This window comes from Lathyrus oleraceus, chromosome 5 (assembly GCF_024323335.1).
Source record: "Lathyrus oleraceus cultivar Zhongwan6 chromosome 5, CAAS_Psat_ZW6_1.0, whole genome shotgun sequence".
NCBI classification, from domain to species: Eukaryota; Viridiplantae; Streptophyta; class Magnoliopsida; order Fabales; family Fabaceae; genus Lathyrus; species Lathyrus oleraceus.
In genome coordinates, this window is record NC_066583.1 from 88,920,837 (window position 1) to 88,936,653 (window position 15,817).

The following is a 15,817-nucleotide window of genomic DNA, read 5'->3' on the forward strand; positions in this document are numbered from 1 at the left end:
TGATGATGAGATGCTTCGTTTGATTAAGAAAAGTGAATTCAATATGGTGGAGCAACTGTTCCAAACTCCTTCCAAGATTTCAATGTTGTCTCTGCTCATGAACTCTGAAGTGCACAGAGAAGCATTGCAAAAGGTATTAGAGCAAGCTTAGGTAGAGTATGATGTGACTGTGGATCAGTTTGACCATATTATAGCTAACATTACTTCTTGCAATAATTTGAGTTTCTATGATGAAGAACTCCCCGAGGAGGGTAGGAATCATAACCTAGCATTGCACATATCAATGAATTGCAAGGATGATGCACTGTCCAATGTATTGGTTGATACCGGTTCGTCATTGAATGTACTCCCCAAATCAACTCTGTCAAGATTATCGTACCAAGGCACTCCCATGAGATACAGTGGCGTGATCGTCAAAGCTTTTGATGGTTCTCGCAAGTCGGTTATTGGAGAAGTGGACCTTCCAATAAAGATAGGTCCGAGTGATTTCCAAATTACTTTCCAGGTAATAGATATCCACCCGGCCTATAGCTGCTTATGAGGAAGGCAATGGATATATGAGGAAGGAGCTGTGACATCCACTCTACATCAGAAATTGAAATTTGTGAAGAATGGTAAGCTCGTCATTGTGGGTGGAGAGAAAGTGATGTCGGTGAATCATTTGTCATCTTTCTCATATGTGGAAGCTAAGGATGAGATTTGAACTCCGTTCCAAGCTCTATCTATTGCTGAAGAAAAGAGAGTTGGGGCACCTACGTCCTCTTTTAAAGACGCTTAGAAGATTGTTGAAGATGGTAGTTCAGATCAGTGGGGCCGGATGGTAGAGGTCGCCGAAAACAAGAATCGTGCAGGTCTGGGATTTCAGCAAGGGTCGTCCGCAATGAAAGTTGAAGATGTGACACCTAGTTTCCGTAGTGGAGGGTTCATTCATGGTAATGAACAAAACTCAACTACAGTGATCGAGGATAATGAAGATGAAGACTGCACCAATTTTAAGACACATGGAAGAGCTTGCAGGAATTGGATCGCTGTCGATGTTCCTGTTACTGTTCATCGCTCTAAGTAATTGCTTTATTGTTTTTGAAAATCCTTCTCTTATGCCTAAGGGAGAAGTGAACATTGTCATGCATCTTTCAATTTAATCATTAATAAAATACAATTCTATTCATTCACATCTATGATGTTTTGTTTTACTTTTTTGATTTTCTGAAAATGGTAATCACAAAAAAACATAAATAAGTAAATAATAATTGTCCATCTGCATAATATTTGGTCACAATTCACTTCTCTAAAATCAAAATATCAAATCGTTATGCAGGTTGGTTTTTCTAAACCCATTGAATACAATAATCCTACTCCTTCTCAAAACTTTGAATTCCCTGTGGTTGAGGTTGAGGAAGAAAGTGATGAAGAAGTGTCTGATGAATTGTCTCGTCTACTTGAGCACGAGGATAAAGTCATTCAGTCGTTCGAAGAGCAGATTGAGTTGGTCAACTTGGGTTCCAAGGATGATGTGAAGGAAGTCAAGATTGGATCTCAGTTGTATCCAAGGGCTAAGAAGGGGTTGATTGGTCTTCTTCAAGAGTATTCAGATGTGTTTTCTTGGTCCTATCAAGACATGCCTAGTTTAGATTTTGAGATTGTGGAGAATAGATTGCCGTTGAAGCCAGAATGCCCGCCAGTCAAGCAGAAGTTGAGGAGAACCCATTCTGATATGGTAGTGAAGATCAAAGAAGAGGTGCAAAAACAAATTGATATCGGTATCCTTATTACTGCTGAGTATCCGTAGTGGGTGGCCAACATTGTGCTTATTCCAAAGAAAGATGGAAAAGTTCGTACGTGTGCTGATTATAGAGATTTGAACAAAGCTAGTCCAAAAGATGATTTTCCTTTGACACACATTGATATGTTGGTAGACAATACATCCAAATTCAAAGTCTTTTTCGTTTATGGATGGATTTTTCGGATATAATCAGATCAAGATGGCACCCGAAGATATGGAGAAGACCACATTCATTACACCTTGGGGAACATTCTGTTATAGAGTGATGCCTTTCGGTTTAAAGAATGCTGGTGCAACTTACTAGAGAGAAATGACCACTCTTTTTCATGATATGATACATAAAGAGATCGAAGTCTATGTTGATGACATGATTGCCAAATCCAGTGATGAAGAAGAGCATGTTAAGCATTTGTTGAAACTATTCCAGCGTTTGAGGAAGTACAAACTCCGTTTGAATCCCAATAAATGTACTTTTGGTGTTCGTTCTAGTAAGTTGTTAGGCTTTATCATCAGCGAGAAAGGTATTGAAGTTGATCATGCCAAGGTCAAAGCAATACAAGAGATGCCTGCGCCCAAAACTGAGAAGCAAGTCAGAGGTTTTCTCGGCCGCTTGAATTATATCTCAAGATTCATTTCACACATGACTGCCACATGTGCACCTACATTCAAGCTTCTTCAGAAAGATCAGTCTTGTGATTAGACCGAGGACTGCCAGAAAGCTTTTAATAGTATCAAAGAGTATCTGCTTACACCTATGATTCTGTCTCCACCTGTTGAAGGAAGACCGTTGATCATGTATTTGACTGTGCTTGATGAAAGTATGGGTTGTGTTCTTGGTCAGCAAGACAAAACTGGAAAGAAAGAATACGTTATTTACTACCTGAGTAAGAAGTTCACCGACTGTGAGACTCGGTATTCTATGCTTGAAAAGAGTTGTTGTGCATTGGCTTGAGCTGCTAAGCGTCTGCATCAATATATGTTGAATCATACCACTTGGTTGATATCTAAAATGGATCCAATCAAGTATATTTTTGAGAAGCCTTCTTTAACTGGGAGGATTTCCCGTTGGCAGATGTTGTTATCAGAGTATGATATTGAATACCGATCTCAGAAAGCAGTTAAAGGTAGTGTCTTGGCTGCCCATTTGGCTCACCAACCAATTGAAGATTATCAGTTAGTGTAGTATGATTTCCCCGATGAAGATATTTTGTTCCTAAAGATGAAAGATTGTGATGAACCATTACTTGAAGAAGGGCCAGAACGTAGTTCTTGTTGGGCCATGGTATTTGATGGAGTTGTTAATCATTATGGTAATGACATTGGGGCAGTGATTATTACTCCCCAAGGCACTCATTTTCCGTTTACATCTAGATTGACTTTCAAGTGTACAAATAATATGGATGAGTATGAAGCTTGCATTATGGGGCTTGAAGAGGCCATTGATCTCAGAATCAAGTATTTAGACGTCTATGGAGATTCAACATTGGTTGTGAATCAGATCAAAGGTGAATGGGAGATGAATCAACCCGGTTTGATACCATATAGAGATTACGCGAGGAGGATATCAACTTTCTTTACAATGGTTGAATTTCATCATATCCCTCGAGATGAAAACTGGATGGCAGATGCTCTTGCAACGTTGGCTTCAATGATTGTAGTGAAGTTTTGGAATGAAGTTCCCAATTTGACCGTGATGCGTCTTGATAGGCCAGCTCATGTGTTTATTGTTGAAGAGATCAAGGATGAGAAGCCGTGGTATTTTGATATCAAGTGTTTTCTCCAAAGTCAGATTTACCCGTCTGGGGCATCTTTGAAAGATAAGAAGACTTTGAGGAGATTAGCTGGCAACTTCTACCTGAATGATGATGTACTTTACAAGAGAAACTAGATGCGTGGATAGACACGAAGCAGACTTATTGATGACTAAAGTACATGAAGGTTCCTTTGGTACTTATTACAATGGACATGCTATGGCTAAGAAGTTGTTGAGAGCAGGTTACTATTGGCAGACAATAGAATCTGACAGCTGCAAGTTTGTGAAGAAATGCCACAAGTGTCAAATCTATGCAGATAAGATTCATGTTCCTCCGACACTGTTGAACGTCATTTCCTCCCCACGGCCCTTCTCCATGCGGGGAATTGATATGATTGGCATGATTGAGCCTAAAGCTTCAAACGTACATCGTTTCATTCTGGTGGCTATTGACTACTTCACAAAGTGGGTTGAAGCGACATCAGAATGTAACCAAGCAAGTTGTTATGAGGTTTATCAAGAATCAGATTATGTGCCATTATGGTGTGCCAAGTAAGATCATTACTGATAATAGATCTAACTTGAATAATAATATGGTGGAAGCTCTTTGCAAAGACTTCAATATTGCACACCATAATTCTTCTCCCTACAGACCCAAGATGAATGGGGTTGTTGAAGCTGCAAACAAGAACATTAAGAAAATCATTTAGAAGATGGTTGTGACGTACAAAGATTGGCATGAGATGCTCCCATTTTCTTTGCATGGGTACCATACATCCGTCCGCACTTCAACAGGGGAAACCCATTTCTCACTTGTTTATGGCATGGAAGTTGTGCTCCCGGTAGAGGTTGAGATTCCATCACTATGTGTCTTGATGGAAGCCAAGTTAACTGAGACTGAATGGTGTCAAACCAGGTATGACCAGTTGAATTTGATCGAAGAGAAGAGGTTAACGACCATGTGTCATGGTCAGTTATATCAGCAGAGATTGAAGAAAGCTTTTGATAAGAAGGTCAGGCCTCGTGTATTCAGAGAAGGTGACCTTGTGCACAAGAAGATTTTATCTTTCAAACCAGATTCTAGGGGCAAATGGACTCCTAATTATGAAGTCCCATATGTTGTTAAGAGAGCCTTTTCAGGTGGTGCTTTGATTCTTACAACTATGGACGGTGAAGAGTTCACTCGTCCTGTGAATGCCGATGCAGTCAAGAAATACTTCGCCTAAAAAGAAAAGAACAACTGGCTAAGTTGAAAACCCGAAAGGGCGACTTAGGCAAAAATGAGCGTCTCGGTGGATTGAAAACCTGAAAGGGCGATCTAAGCAAAAGTTAGAGACATAAAATAGAAAACATTATCCCGATAAATTGAGTACCCCCCTTGGGGAAATTTATGCAAAAATTAGGGATTATGGCAAGTAACTGCAAGCTGTTGATCTCCAGTCTTGAAGACTTTCTTGAGCACAATGTTTGGTTCTGATTCATCTTCAACCAAAGCCAAGAACACAGTGGATATTGAAGGCGGTAGAAGGATTAGTGATCATTGTATTCAATGTAGCCCTTTTCCATATAAATTACCATTTTTCAAACTTTTTTAAAGATCTATGGAGTCTTGTCATTTACAGACGACCATCCTATTAAATAAAGTTGAGCTTTTTATCCAACTGTTTCTACTCTTATTTATTCAACTAAATAGAATTAAATTTTATTATGATCATTTTGAAATTAAAGTTTTAAAATAAAAAATCATGTTTTCTTCAATAATAAAAGCAATTACTTTTTAAAGAGCAATCGATTTCATTTAAGGAATATCCACAGCGGTCTGAGAAACAGTAAGCCCTAAAATGTGAAACATTGCTGGTTTACCCCAAGCAGTTGGTGTGATCTCTGTTTCTTCCCCAGCAGCTTTGCAATCTCCAGTCGAGTTTTATTGGTTTCCCCAACTGAGTTCGTAATTGCCTCCCTCGAGTTGTAGGCGCATTATCACAGCAGGTTGCATAGATTCAGCAAATTTTGTTTCCCCTCAAGTCGCCAGCGGAGTTATCCCTGACCCTTGTTAGCCCTGATTCTTGAGCAGTATTTTCAGTCCTGTGCAAGGTTGTCTCCTATTTGATATTGTATTGACCTAAAATTCTCCGCAAAATTGATGGTGCAGATTTTCGGCAAACCTTTTCCTTTTCCCCAGCCAGGGTTGAGCCTTCGAGATAAATGATTCTTATTCTTTCCTTTGCAACTCTTTCTCTCCAGCAAATGCTTCCCTCCTATGAGGATTGGAAGAGTATTGTATTGGTGATGCATACCGGTGACATTTGTATCCTTTGTGATCGCTTTGTCATCATAATCATCATATATACATATATATATACACATACATTCATAGATTTCATCATTGCATCAATAATGCACTTTGTGATTCACTATTTCTCTGATCCTCTACTGTGGTGGTATCCTTTCCCCCACGCAGATTTGGTGTGTCTGTCATCTTTCAATTGTAGAGTGTCAGCCCCTTAAGCAGAAAGAGTTTAACCTTTCTCATTCCCCACTGAGTTATTTCCTCGTGGATGATCATTATTTTAGCTTCCTCCCCAGTTGCTTATCTGGATGGAATCACTCCCCTTGAGTTATATCCTCATTGGGTTGAGTCTTTGATTGACCATTTCTTTCTAGATCTTACCTAGAGAGATGCTTTTGATTCTCTGGAAGTCTATTACCCAGTAACTGGTAATATTCTTCTCAATTTGCAAGTATTTCACTTCTGCCCTAATACGCGGCAAAAGTAACCTTTTCTCCCCAGCAGATTCGTTTTCACGTCTCCTAGGAAGTTTATCCTTGATATGTTCATCTTAACCGATGACAGATACTCTTTCCCTTCTTAGTTTATCCTTGATATGTTCATCTTAACCGATGATGGATGTTCTCGTTTTGGTATTCTACCCAGTAAAAAGGTAGTTGTAATCCCTATTTTGTTTCCTAGAAGGTTAATCCTTGATATGTTCATCCTAACCGGTGACAGATTTCCTCTTCTTTGCGGCCTTCTGCCCAATAACCGTTAGTTGTAAATCATGCTTCCCCTTTTGCAGAGTCTATCCTCGATATGTTCATTTTAACCGATGACGGATATTCTCTTTTCGGTATTCTATCCAGTAACTGATAGATGTAATTCCTATTTCTCCCCTCGGAGTCTATCTTTAATATGTTCATCTTAACCGATGATGAATATTCTCTCTCCGATATTCTATCCAGTAGCCGATAGATATAATTCCTACCCTTCTTTTTCAGACAGTTTATCCTTGATATGTTTACCCTAACTGGTAACAGATATTCTTCCTAATGTCCCTAGGTGAGTCTATCCTTGATATGTTCGTCTTAATCAATGACAAATATTCTTCCCTTTGAGTTTATCCTTGATATTTTCACCTTAGCCGGTGATGGATATTCTCTTGCTTTGTGGTCTTCTGCCCAGTAACCGGTAGTTGTAAATCCTATTTGATTTGGTTCTTTCCTCAGCGAGTCATCCTTGATATGTTTACCCTAACCGGTAAAGGATGTCCTCTTTGACAGATTTTGTTATCTCCTTACCCAGTAACCGGTAGTGGATAATATACTTCTGTTACTCCTGTGTTGAAGATCATTTCTTCCCTAGTTGAGTCTGAGTGTGTATTTCCTCAGTGAGATCGCCATTTCCTGTTTGGTTCAAGGATTTCAGTTTTGATCTGATCTACCCGTTTCCCCTGCAGATGTTCCTTTTATCCCCCGGATGAGTCTTTCCATTGATTTATTTTCGTGGAACCCCTCGAGTCCCCCAACAGTTTTAAAGTCGTAGCCTGGCCTACGCACGACCCTTTTATCCCCTAAAGTCTTTATCTCCCCAGTGAGTTTTTCCTTACGGAATGTATTATACTCCTGCGTACTTACGGTCTCTCTGGATTCTTTTCCTTTGTGGCAACATTTCCCCCACAAAGATTATTTTTAACATTCATATCATATGCATCATGAGGTCTCTTAGGGACCAAAATTTGTTTCTATATGTTATTATTTAAGTCCATTCTATTGAGTCAATACAAAGATTTTAACCTTCACCTCCTCAGCTAGAATTTCCTTAAATAGGGGCAGCTGTAAGACCCCAATTTTGACACTAAGATCCCTCATGCTATCTCATCATATGCATTGGCATTGGGATCACACCTTGGCATCCTCCTTACCCCTCATTCATTGGGTTTGCATTGGGAAAGATCATCAAGCACATTTGCTTGTATCATACTTCATTTTTCTTTATTTACTAACCAAAATACCAAAAATATGTCATTGTATAGTTTAACTCTTTTGTAGGTAGTGCACATGCTCACCTATGCTCTATCAAGATCATATCTAGGGTTTGAGACCCTCAATGCAAGGAGATCAATCATAAATAGTTTACTTTGGATCTAAGTGTCATATATGAATCCCCATGATCTTCACATGTTATTTTGATCAAGAAATCATCATGAGTTTGAAGCTTGTTTGCCTTGGAAACCCTAATTCATCTAGGTATCTTGTGTGACTTCTTCAACAAGTTTCTTCATCAATTGATTCAAGGGATACTTCACATTACATGATATTATGCATATATGATCCTCCATGAGTCCCAAAATTCAAGAGAATATCAAGCTAGCAAGTTGGTTCATGGTGGTTGACCAGAGGAATTCAACTAGTCAAAACTGGGGTTCCCTACACCCCATCGCCTACAATTCTTATCATATGAAAATGATTCCAAGAGAAAATTTACTCTAAATGACATTTCAAACAACTTTCATGTTGAGGTCAAGAGCTATTTTTTCTTGGAAAGTCATTTTTAATGGTGAAATATTATAGGTCATTTTGTCTAAACCCTAATTTGGATGTCAACTTCCCAAGACCATAACTTTCTCATTTTTTATTATATGAAATCCATTCAAATTTCATGATCAAATTCAAGATGTATACTTGAACTTTTATGTTTGTAGGAAATGAAAATTCAACTTGAAAATGCATGTGCCAAGAAGAAACATTATAGGTCATTTTGGGCCAATACCATTGAACATGTGATTTTCCTCAACTTCTAAAATGCATAACGCCTTCATGCCAAATCCAAATGAGGTCAAGTTTGTAACCAAATTTAAGGGATTTAAAATATATACAACTTTGATGAAGGAACAATTCTCATTTGAAGCCCATAGAAAAAGTTATTCAAGATGGAAGAAGTGAACATATGGCTTGGTACCCAGATTTTTTTTTGATATGTTTGATTTTCCAAACTTCCACCTCAAACTTCATCATGATCCAAGCTTCAAATGAAAAAGTGTTCAACATCAAATTTGTTCCTCTTAATCTAACCTTTCCGAAAAGTCAAAAATCATCTCATTTGGACAAAGTATGCGGCACTTTCCCATGGATTAAAGTTGAAGGACCATTTGGAAGATTTCAAGTTCCACTTTTCATACACGGGTGCATGGCTTCACAACATGATTTCAGCATGGCTTACACTCATTTTTAGACCTTGATGTATCACTTGATGGGTTTATCACACGCCCATGTAAGCATGCAATAGAGATTTTCAAGATTTTCCAAAAATGGAAGTGTGCAATTATCAATCCCTTTGGCCTATATATAGAAGCTCTCTTGCTCAGAAATAAGGACCTCATGCGCCAGCTTTGATTAAGCAACCCTAAACCCTCACCATTAAAGGATAAGCTTGAGGATTTTCTTGGAAAATCGAGTTTGAATCTCCCACTGTTTTTGAGATTGAAACTCCAAGAGTCTATCCCTTTCCTTGATCCATTTCCATTCCATCAAGCATCTGAAGCAATGCCAAGCATAATTGGGAGCAAGATTGTGCCAATCTGAAGCTCCATTGAAGGTGAATTTCCAGATTTTTTCACTCTTCGATTCTCTCTTATTTCTCCACTATTCTTGTTGATTTTTGGTTGTCTGAAGTCCTACCAATGTAGGCAACAAGATTGAGTTGCTTAGAGGTCAAATTGAAGCAACTCAGATCATGATCCTCAAAATTCAACTCCCTGTATCTTCCTATATACTTGGAGTTATACAAAATTGAGGCCAAATTCGAGCTCCTAAGCATTTTTTCTTTAAATCCATGTCTTGCTTTTTCATTTTGGTAATGGTTGAAGGTGGACCAATCCGATGAGGTCCACCTGAGAAGAAGACCAGAGCTCTTTCTCCGGCGATGTGTTGGCATGTCTTTGAACCACATGATCCATTTGAATTGTTTTAATCTTAGGCGTTGGTTTTGATTACCACATGTGCAGCGCTGTTGACTCAAACCACATGGAACGCGCGCTAGGGACCATCTGATTTGCCACCTCAATTAATGAGGGAGATCAGATGGTTCACGTATTTTTGTAATTTCTGATTTTCATTTTAATTGCTTTATTTTCATTAATTCATATTAATTTTAATATTGATCCAAAAAATATGAGACTTTCACAAAAAAAAATCGAATATTTTTCCCTTTCATTTTCTGAATTAAAATCATTTTTTGGATCAATATTAATATTTTCATGATTTAATTGTTTTTTGCATATTTTTAATTGTTTAAAAATGCTTTTTCATTTCCAAAAATAGTGAAATTTTTCTCCAAGGTCCTTTGACCTTGTTTGACCTATGATAAATCTCTTGGCCATTTATTTGGTGTTTTGAAGAGGTTTTAGGTTTTTGGTCAAACATAATTTAATTTAATGCATTTTTAATTGATGTTTAATTGTTTAATTGTGAATAAATTGTGTTGATCCATTTTTGTTGACTTGTGGAGTTTGACTATTGTGTTTGCGCCTTGGTCAAGGTCGATTTGACTTTGTTAGATTAAAATCATTGGATTTAGGGGATTGATGAAATGTACATTTCATCTCCCAAAATGAATGAAAGATTTTAATTTGATAAAATTCCTCCCATGACCAATTTGTGTTTGTCTCATTTCCCCTTCTTCTTCATCTTCAATCCCATTCTATCCCATCCATTCTATTGACCCATGACGTCTCTATATCCTAAGGCTAATTGGTTGATAAACCAATACAAGTATGGATGAGATTAGGTCCACCCTTTTGCCATTTTCTTTTAAGTGTGGTATGTTTTAGGAGTATGGTTCATTATACCATATCTCTAACATGCATTAACATTAAAATTTCTATTGCCCGACCTCAGATAGTTGTGACTTCTACATAAGTCCAATTACGATTGCTTAACATAGCGCTAAATTTTGACCCAAAAGCATAACATTCTAGTAAGTGAGATTGTAAGTCTCCCCCCTTTCATGGTATTGTGTGGAAACTTGGCCTTTTTTCCTTTCTTTTGGAAGATGTCTTGGTTCAAGGATCCATGCTTGTGAATAGAGGGTTGAGTGTTCTCCAAAGAATGACTTAAACAATTGAAAAGCAAAAACAATACTAACATCTAATCAACTAACATTTGACTAACTTTTAATTTCAAGTCATTTACCTTATTCACTTTAAATTCAAGCCTTTTTATCATTTGCCATTATTCATATCATTTAACTTGTTTATTTTAATTTCATTTTTACTTTTCTGACTTGAGCCATGTATTATGAATATATTATGATTGTATATACTTGTTTGTGTATTTTGTTTGTGTTTGTGGTCTTGGGACCTTAATGTACATAATAACAAAAAAAACACTCTAAAAAATGCTTGTGTGGACTGTTGGATTTGATCTGAGACTTGGACTTAGAATTAGGCAACACTCCCTATGCAAAAGGACTTCGCCAATGCCAACTTTTCTGAAGCCAAACCATTGTGAATTGAACTTTCATCTGATGCAAGTATTGGGATCCACTTGAGTTCATCTCCTACATGGTCTTGATGCAAATGTGACTTTGAACCTGTGTCTAATGCCTTATTTTGAGCCATTCAAGGAGTATGTCATCCGATACATGAGGAAGATCTTGAAGAAGACTATGAAGTTGCTAGCTTGGATATGGCTATCTTTATTTGATGCCTTGTTCTTCATCTTGCTTGCTTGTTGATATTGCTTGATTTTAAAGTCCAAAGGAAAAATGGGTTTCTATATGACATTCTTGTCTATTGGATTGCATCCCATTGGTCAGATCTTTTCAACTCTTAACTTTTAAATTTCTGCTTAGGATTAATGTCTTCATCTCCTCCCATTTCTTAAATTTCAAATCTCTCCCCTCTTTCAAAACCTTCTTGACTTGTGATTTCTAAACTTTGACTTTATTGTAAATTAGAAACTTTGGCCTTATGCCATTGCTTTTTTAAACTCCTTTTTCTTAATCAAACTTGTAAATGAACTTAACCATACTTGACTTAAAATTTCAAAAGACAAAAAGAACTAACACCCATTCAAACTCTTTTAGGCCTTCTGTGCCTCTTTTAAACTTAAACTTTTGTTAAAAGCAATCAACTCACTTTGAAATTGTTACCACGAACTACGAGGTTTTAATCCCTCATTTTTATTTTGGTACGTAGGCACAAGTTTGAAGGTCTTGTCAAACGCATACATAGAATTAATGAATTCTTTTCTCATATCCCCATTCTATTTATTACAAACATTTTTTATACCAAAACACATACACACATAAAAAAGGGCTCCCTAGGAGTACCTAGGACAATTTGGGTGCTAACACCTTCCCTCTGTGTAACCAACCCCCTTACCTGTAATCTCTGGCATTTTATTAGTTTTGATTTGAAAACTTCTTATCTTTGGGTTTTGTTCATACTTTTCCCTTTTCCTTTGGAAACAATAAAAGCGCGGTGGTGACTCTAGTTTTATTAACGTTAAGTTTATCCATAGCTTAATGGTCATGAACTTACCGCTACAAAAATTAAGTGGCGACTCTGCTGGGAGTAGTCCTCAGTGGGTTTAGCCTCCTTCATATGCAACAACACTCATTTCTTCCTCAACAAGATGTCTCTCCTCATAATTGGTGAATTGCACAGAGGCACAGTTGCAAACATAGCAACTTATGTAAGTGTTTTATTCTTCTGATATTTGTCTAGAATGCCTTTAATAATGATACTTCATTTGTAGTTTATCTTTTATAAAGTAACGTATTTTGTTATTTCTTTTATAGGATATTTCAAGGTTTCGAACTCGGGTCCACGAATATGTACACATGGACTCGCTGATTCAACCGTATGTCGAACTCGCCGGTTTGGACATATAAGCAAAATAATGTCTTGGTCAGTGGATAATAAATTCATTCTTGCGTTATGTGAAAGATGGCGTCCCGAGACACACACATTCTGGTTTCCAATCGGTGAATGTACTGTGACGTTAGAAGACGTCTACATGCTATTGGGACTGTCTATCGAAGGTAAGGCGGTAAATGGTAAAACCAACTATGTGAATTCAATTTGCATGGACCTCTTGGATGCTGATTTGTTAGGTGATAACTCGAGAGGTCAAGGTATACTCCTTTCACACCTTATGGCATATTATAACAACTTACAGTTAGATGAGAATTTGATCGAAGAGACTCGAATAATAAAAACTAGGTGTTACATTATGCTTTTAATTGGTTCATTTTTATTTCCCGAAGGTAGTGGTTCTAGTATGCATGTTATGTATTTACCTTTACTAAGACATGTAGATAGAATAGGAAGTTACAATTGGGGATCCTCTTGTCTGGCTTATCTTTATAGCTCTTTGTGTAAAAATTCACACAAAGACACATCTACCTTTTTTGGATGTGTTGTTTTGTTCCAAGCATATGGTTGGTCCAGACTACCGTTACTAGCGTCCGTCAACAACAACCCTTTCACATTCCCATATGCACAAAAGTAAGTTCTTAAAAATGGACTATATTTACTTACTTTACCAATTATTATCTCTAGATAATATTTTTACCTTTATGGTGCAGATGGTCGGCACATGGTATGAGTTATAACAGATGTCCTAGACACTGTATTATCCAGTATCGCAATCTCTTGGATCACCTTCGACTAACAGATGTATGACCATTAACCTAATTATTTCGTAATAATTTCTTAATTTCTTCTACAAAATTTATAATCTAACATATATTCATATTTCAGTTCATTTGGCATCCATACCTAAATTTGAATCATGACCATGAAATCAACGAAGAAGACGCGACCGTTTGGACTGCATGCACACCGATCATAAGATTCACCACTGTGGAGATGCACAATAGTGATCGTGTTAAATTGCAGTTTGGTATGCTTCAACACATCCCAGATCCCCCAACAAACCTAGGAGAATGGCATCTACGCAAAGTTAACGACCAATGAAACTTTAATCCATGGCAAAGCTTCGCTAGATCTGAGTGTCGCAAATGGAAGCACCGCCATGACCATGTCTTAACTGACGATGTGATGCCAACTGAAGAAAAACCAAGTCATAATTATATGGATTGGTACAGATCGATTGTATTTTAGTTCATCACCGAGGATACGTACCTATACGACCCTTGTCAGGCAACTTACACACCAGAAGGCTCAACATTTAACCCCCAACAACATTGCCTGATCGGATACTCACAACCCCCTACCCGTCAAACTTTACGTTCCACAAACACACAAACATACATTCCTAACATGCCATACACCCAACCACAATACCAAGAGCATACCTCGTACCATCACCAACAACTAGATCATAATCAAGAGACCCAACATCGTTATGCACCCAACACATCACCCTACCATAGCCATCTTAGCCAAAACACCTAACAATCATTTAACACCAACCGTCCCTCCTCCTACCATAGCGAAGAAGCCCAAACATATGAAAACAAAAACCTTTAACAACCATATGTCTACCAAACACCACAACAATCATTTCAACCTGTCCTCGACGCATCATTCACACCAATGTCTCCCTTCAACCTTCCCGATCGCCCTCCAACAACTCAAACATAACCCAACTACTCTAGCATGGGTCATGAACTCAGTTATGGAGGTACCCATTTGATGCATACACAAGACTATGCTGATTTGTCTGACTATCTCAGGAAATCTAGTGCAGTTGGTGGTGATGTTCCTGGGCTCTCAAATACTCAAACACTTGGGTGAATCATCAACGTGGGTTAGGACCACGAGTTCGGGTAGCTAGGGGATATGGGACTGGAGGTCGGTTAGGTGATCCCGGTCATTAACATTAGCCTTTTTTGTGTAAACGGGTATTATTATTAATATGAATTGGTCTGATTTCGAATTTATCTATCATGTAGAATGTTTTTTTAAAAAAAATTACAAAACACACAGAGGTGTCAATCCAATTGGCGCCTCCCTTAAAGCTTAACACATAGGCGCTAATTGGATTGGTAACACAAGGAGCCCTAGCCAATCTAATTGGCGTCTCCTCTCTAAGTTTAAGAGGAGGCGCCAATTGGTCTGGCACCTCCTCTTAAAAGTGGGATAGATTGGGTTTTTTTTTTAAAATCAAGGGTATTTGGGTAAAAAAATCTTTATTTTCTCACGTCTCTTAATTTTTTTTAAATACTGATTTTTCTATTTATCTATTTTTATTTTATCTTTATTTTAGAATTTATTCATCAACTAGATAAAGAATAAATAAAATAAAAATTAAATTTTTTTTATACGTGTCCAGAGTCGGACCAGAATCTAATATCCTTACCATTACCTAGAAACCAATTGGAATTGTTGTCTAGGATTGTGAATTCTGACTTGATACGTGTCCAAATCGTTGAGTAAATATGGTATTTCATGACTTTGTTTCTTTTGATGACACGATTCTTAAGAAGAATCTCCCAAGACTCCTTGCTAGTCCTCAAATTCCACATAAGCCTGAGATTTTTGGCCTCATTTAGTCTCACCAACGAAGACCAAGGCCATCGTTAAGGAAAGGCTTGCATTTTTTCTTCCAAGATACCATGAATAACTTCCTGTTATGGATATCTCCAGTCCAAATAAAGTTCCTACAAACCTGTTCAATTTTCCTCAGCAATGCCACCGGCCAAGAATAAATGTTGATAGTATAAGAAATCATGCTATGAATGATAGATTAACAAGCATGATTCTTCCTGCCATTGAAAGCAAAGATCACTTCTAAGCTGATAACTTAGCCAAAACTTGTCAGAGATAGGAGAAAGATGAATGGATTTTGCTCGTCCTTTGAAAATAGGAATACCAAGATAAGTAAAAGGAAGAGATCCTTTACTGAAACCAATGATGGAAATAATCTTGTCAAGTTAACTATTGTTGATTGAGCCAGAATAAATAAATGACTTAGCCAAATTGAAACATTGACCTGAGGCAACAAAGTATTCTTGAAAGATCTTTCTTAGAGAT

The 15,817-nt window shown here is 37.5% G+C and overlaps 1 protein-coding gene across 1 annotated transcript in view; it reads left to right on the forward strand.

Annotated features, from left to right (window-relative positions):
- LOC127078901 (uncharacterized) overlaps positions 1-12,708 on the forward strand; it is a 102,402-nt gene extending 89,694 nt beyond the window's left edge. The window contains exon 6 of the mRNA XM_051019316.1: positions 12,616-12,708. Coding sequence (XP_050875273.1) covers positions 12,616-12,708 — 93 coding nt within the window. The remainder of the gene's footprint in view (positions 1-12,615) is intronic.
- Positions 12,709-15,817: the final 3,109 nt, after the last annotated feature.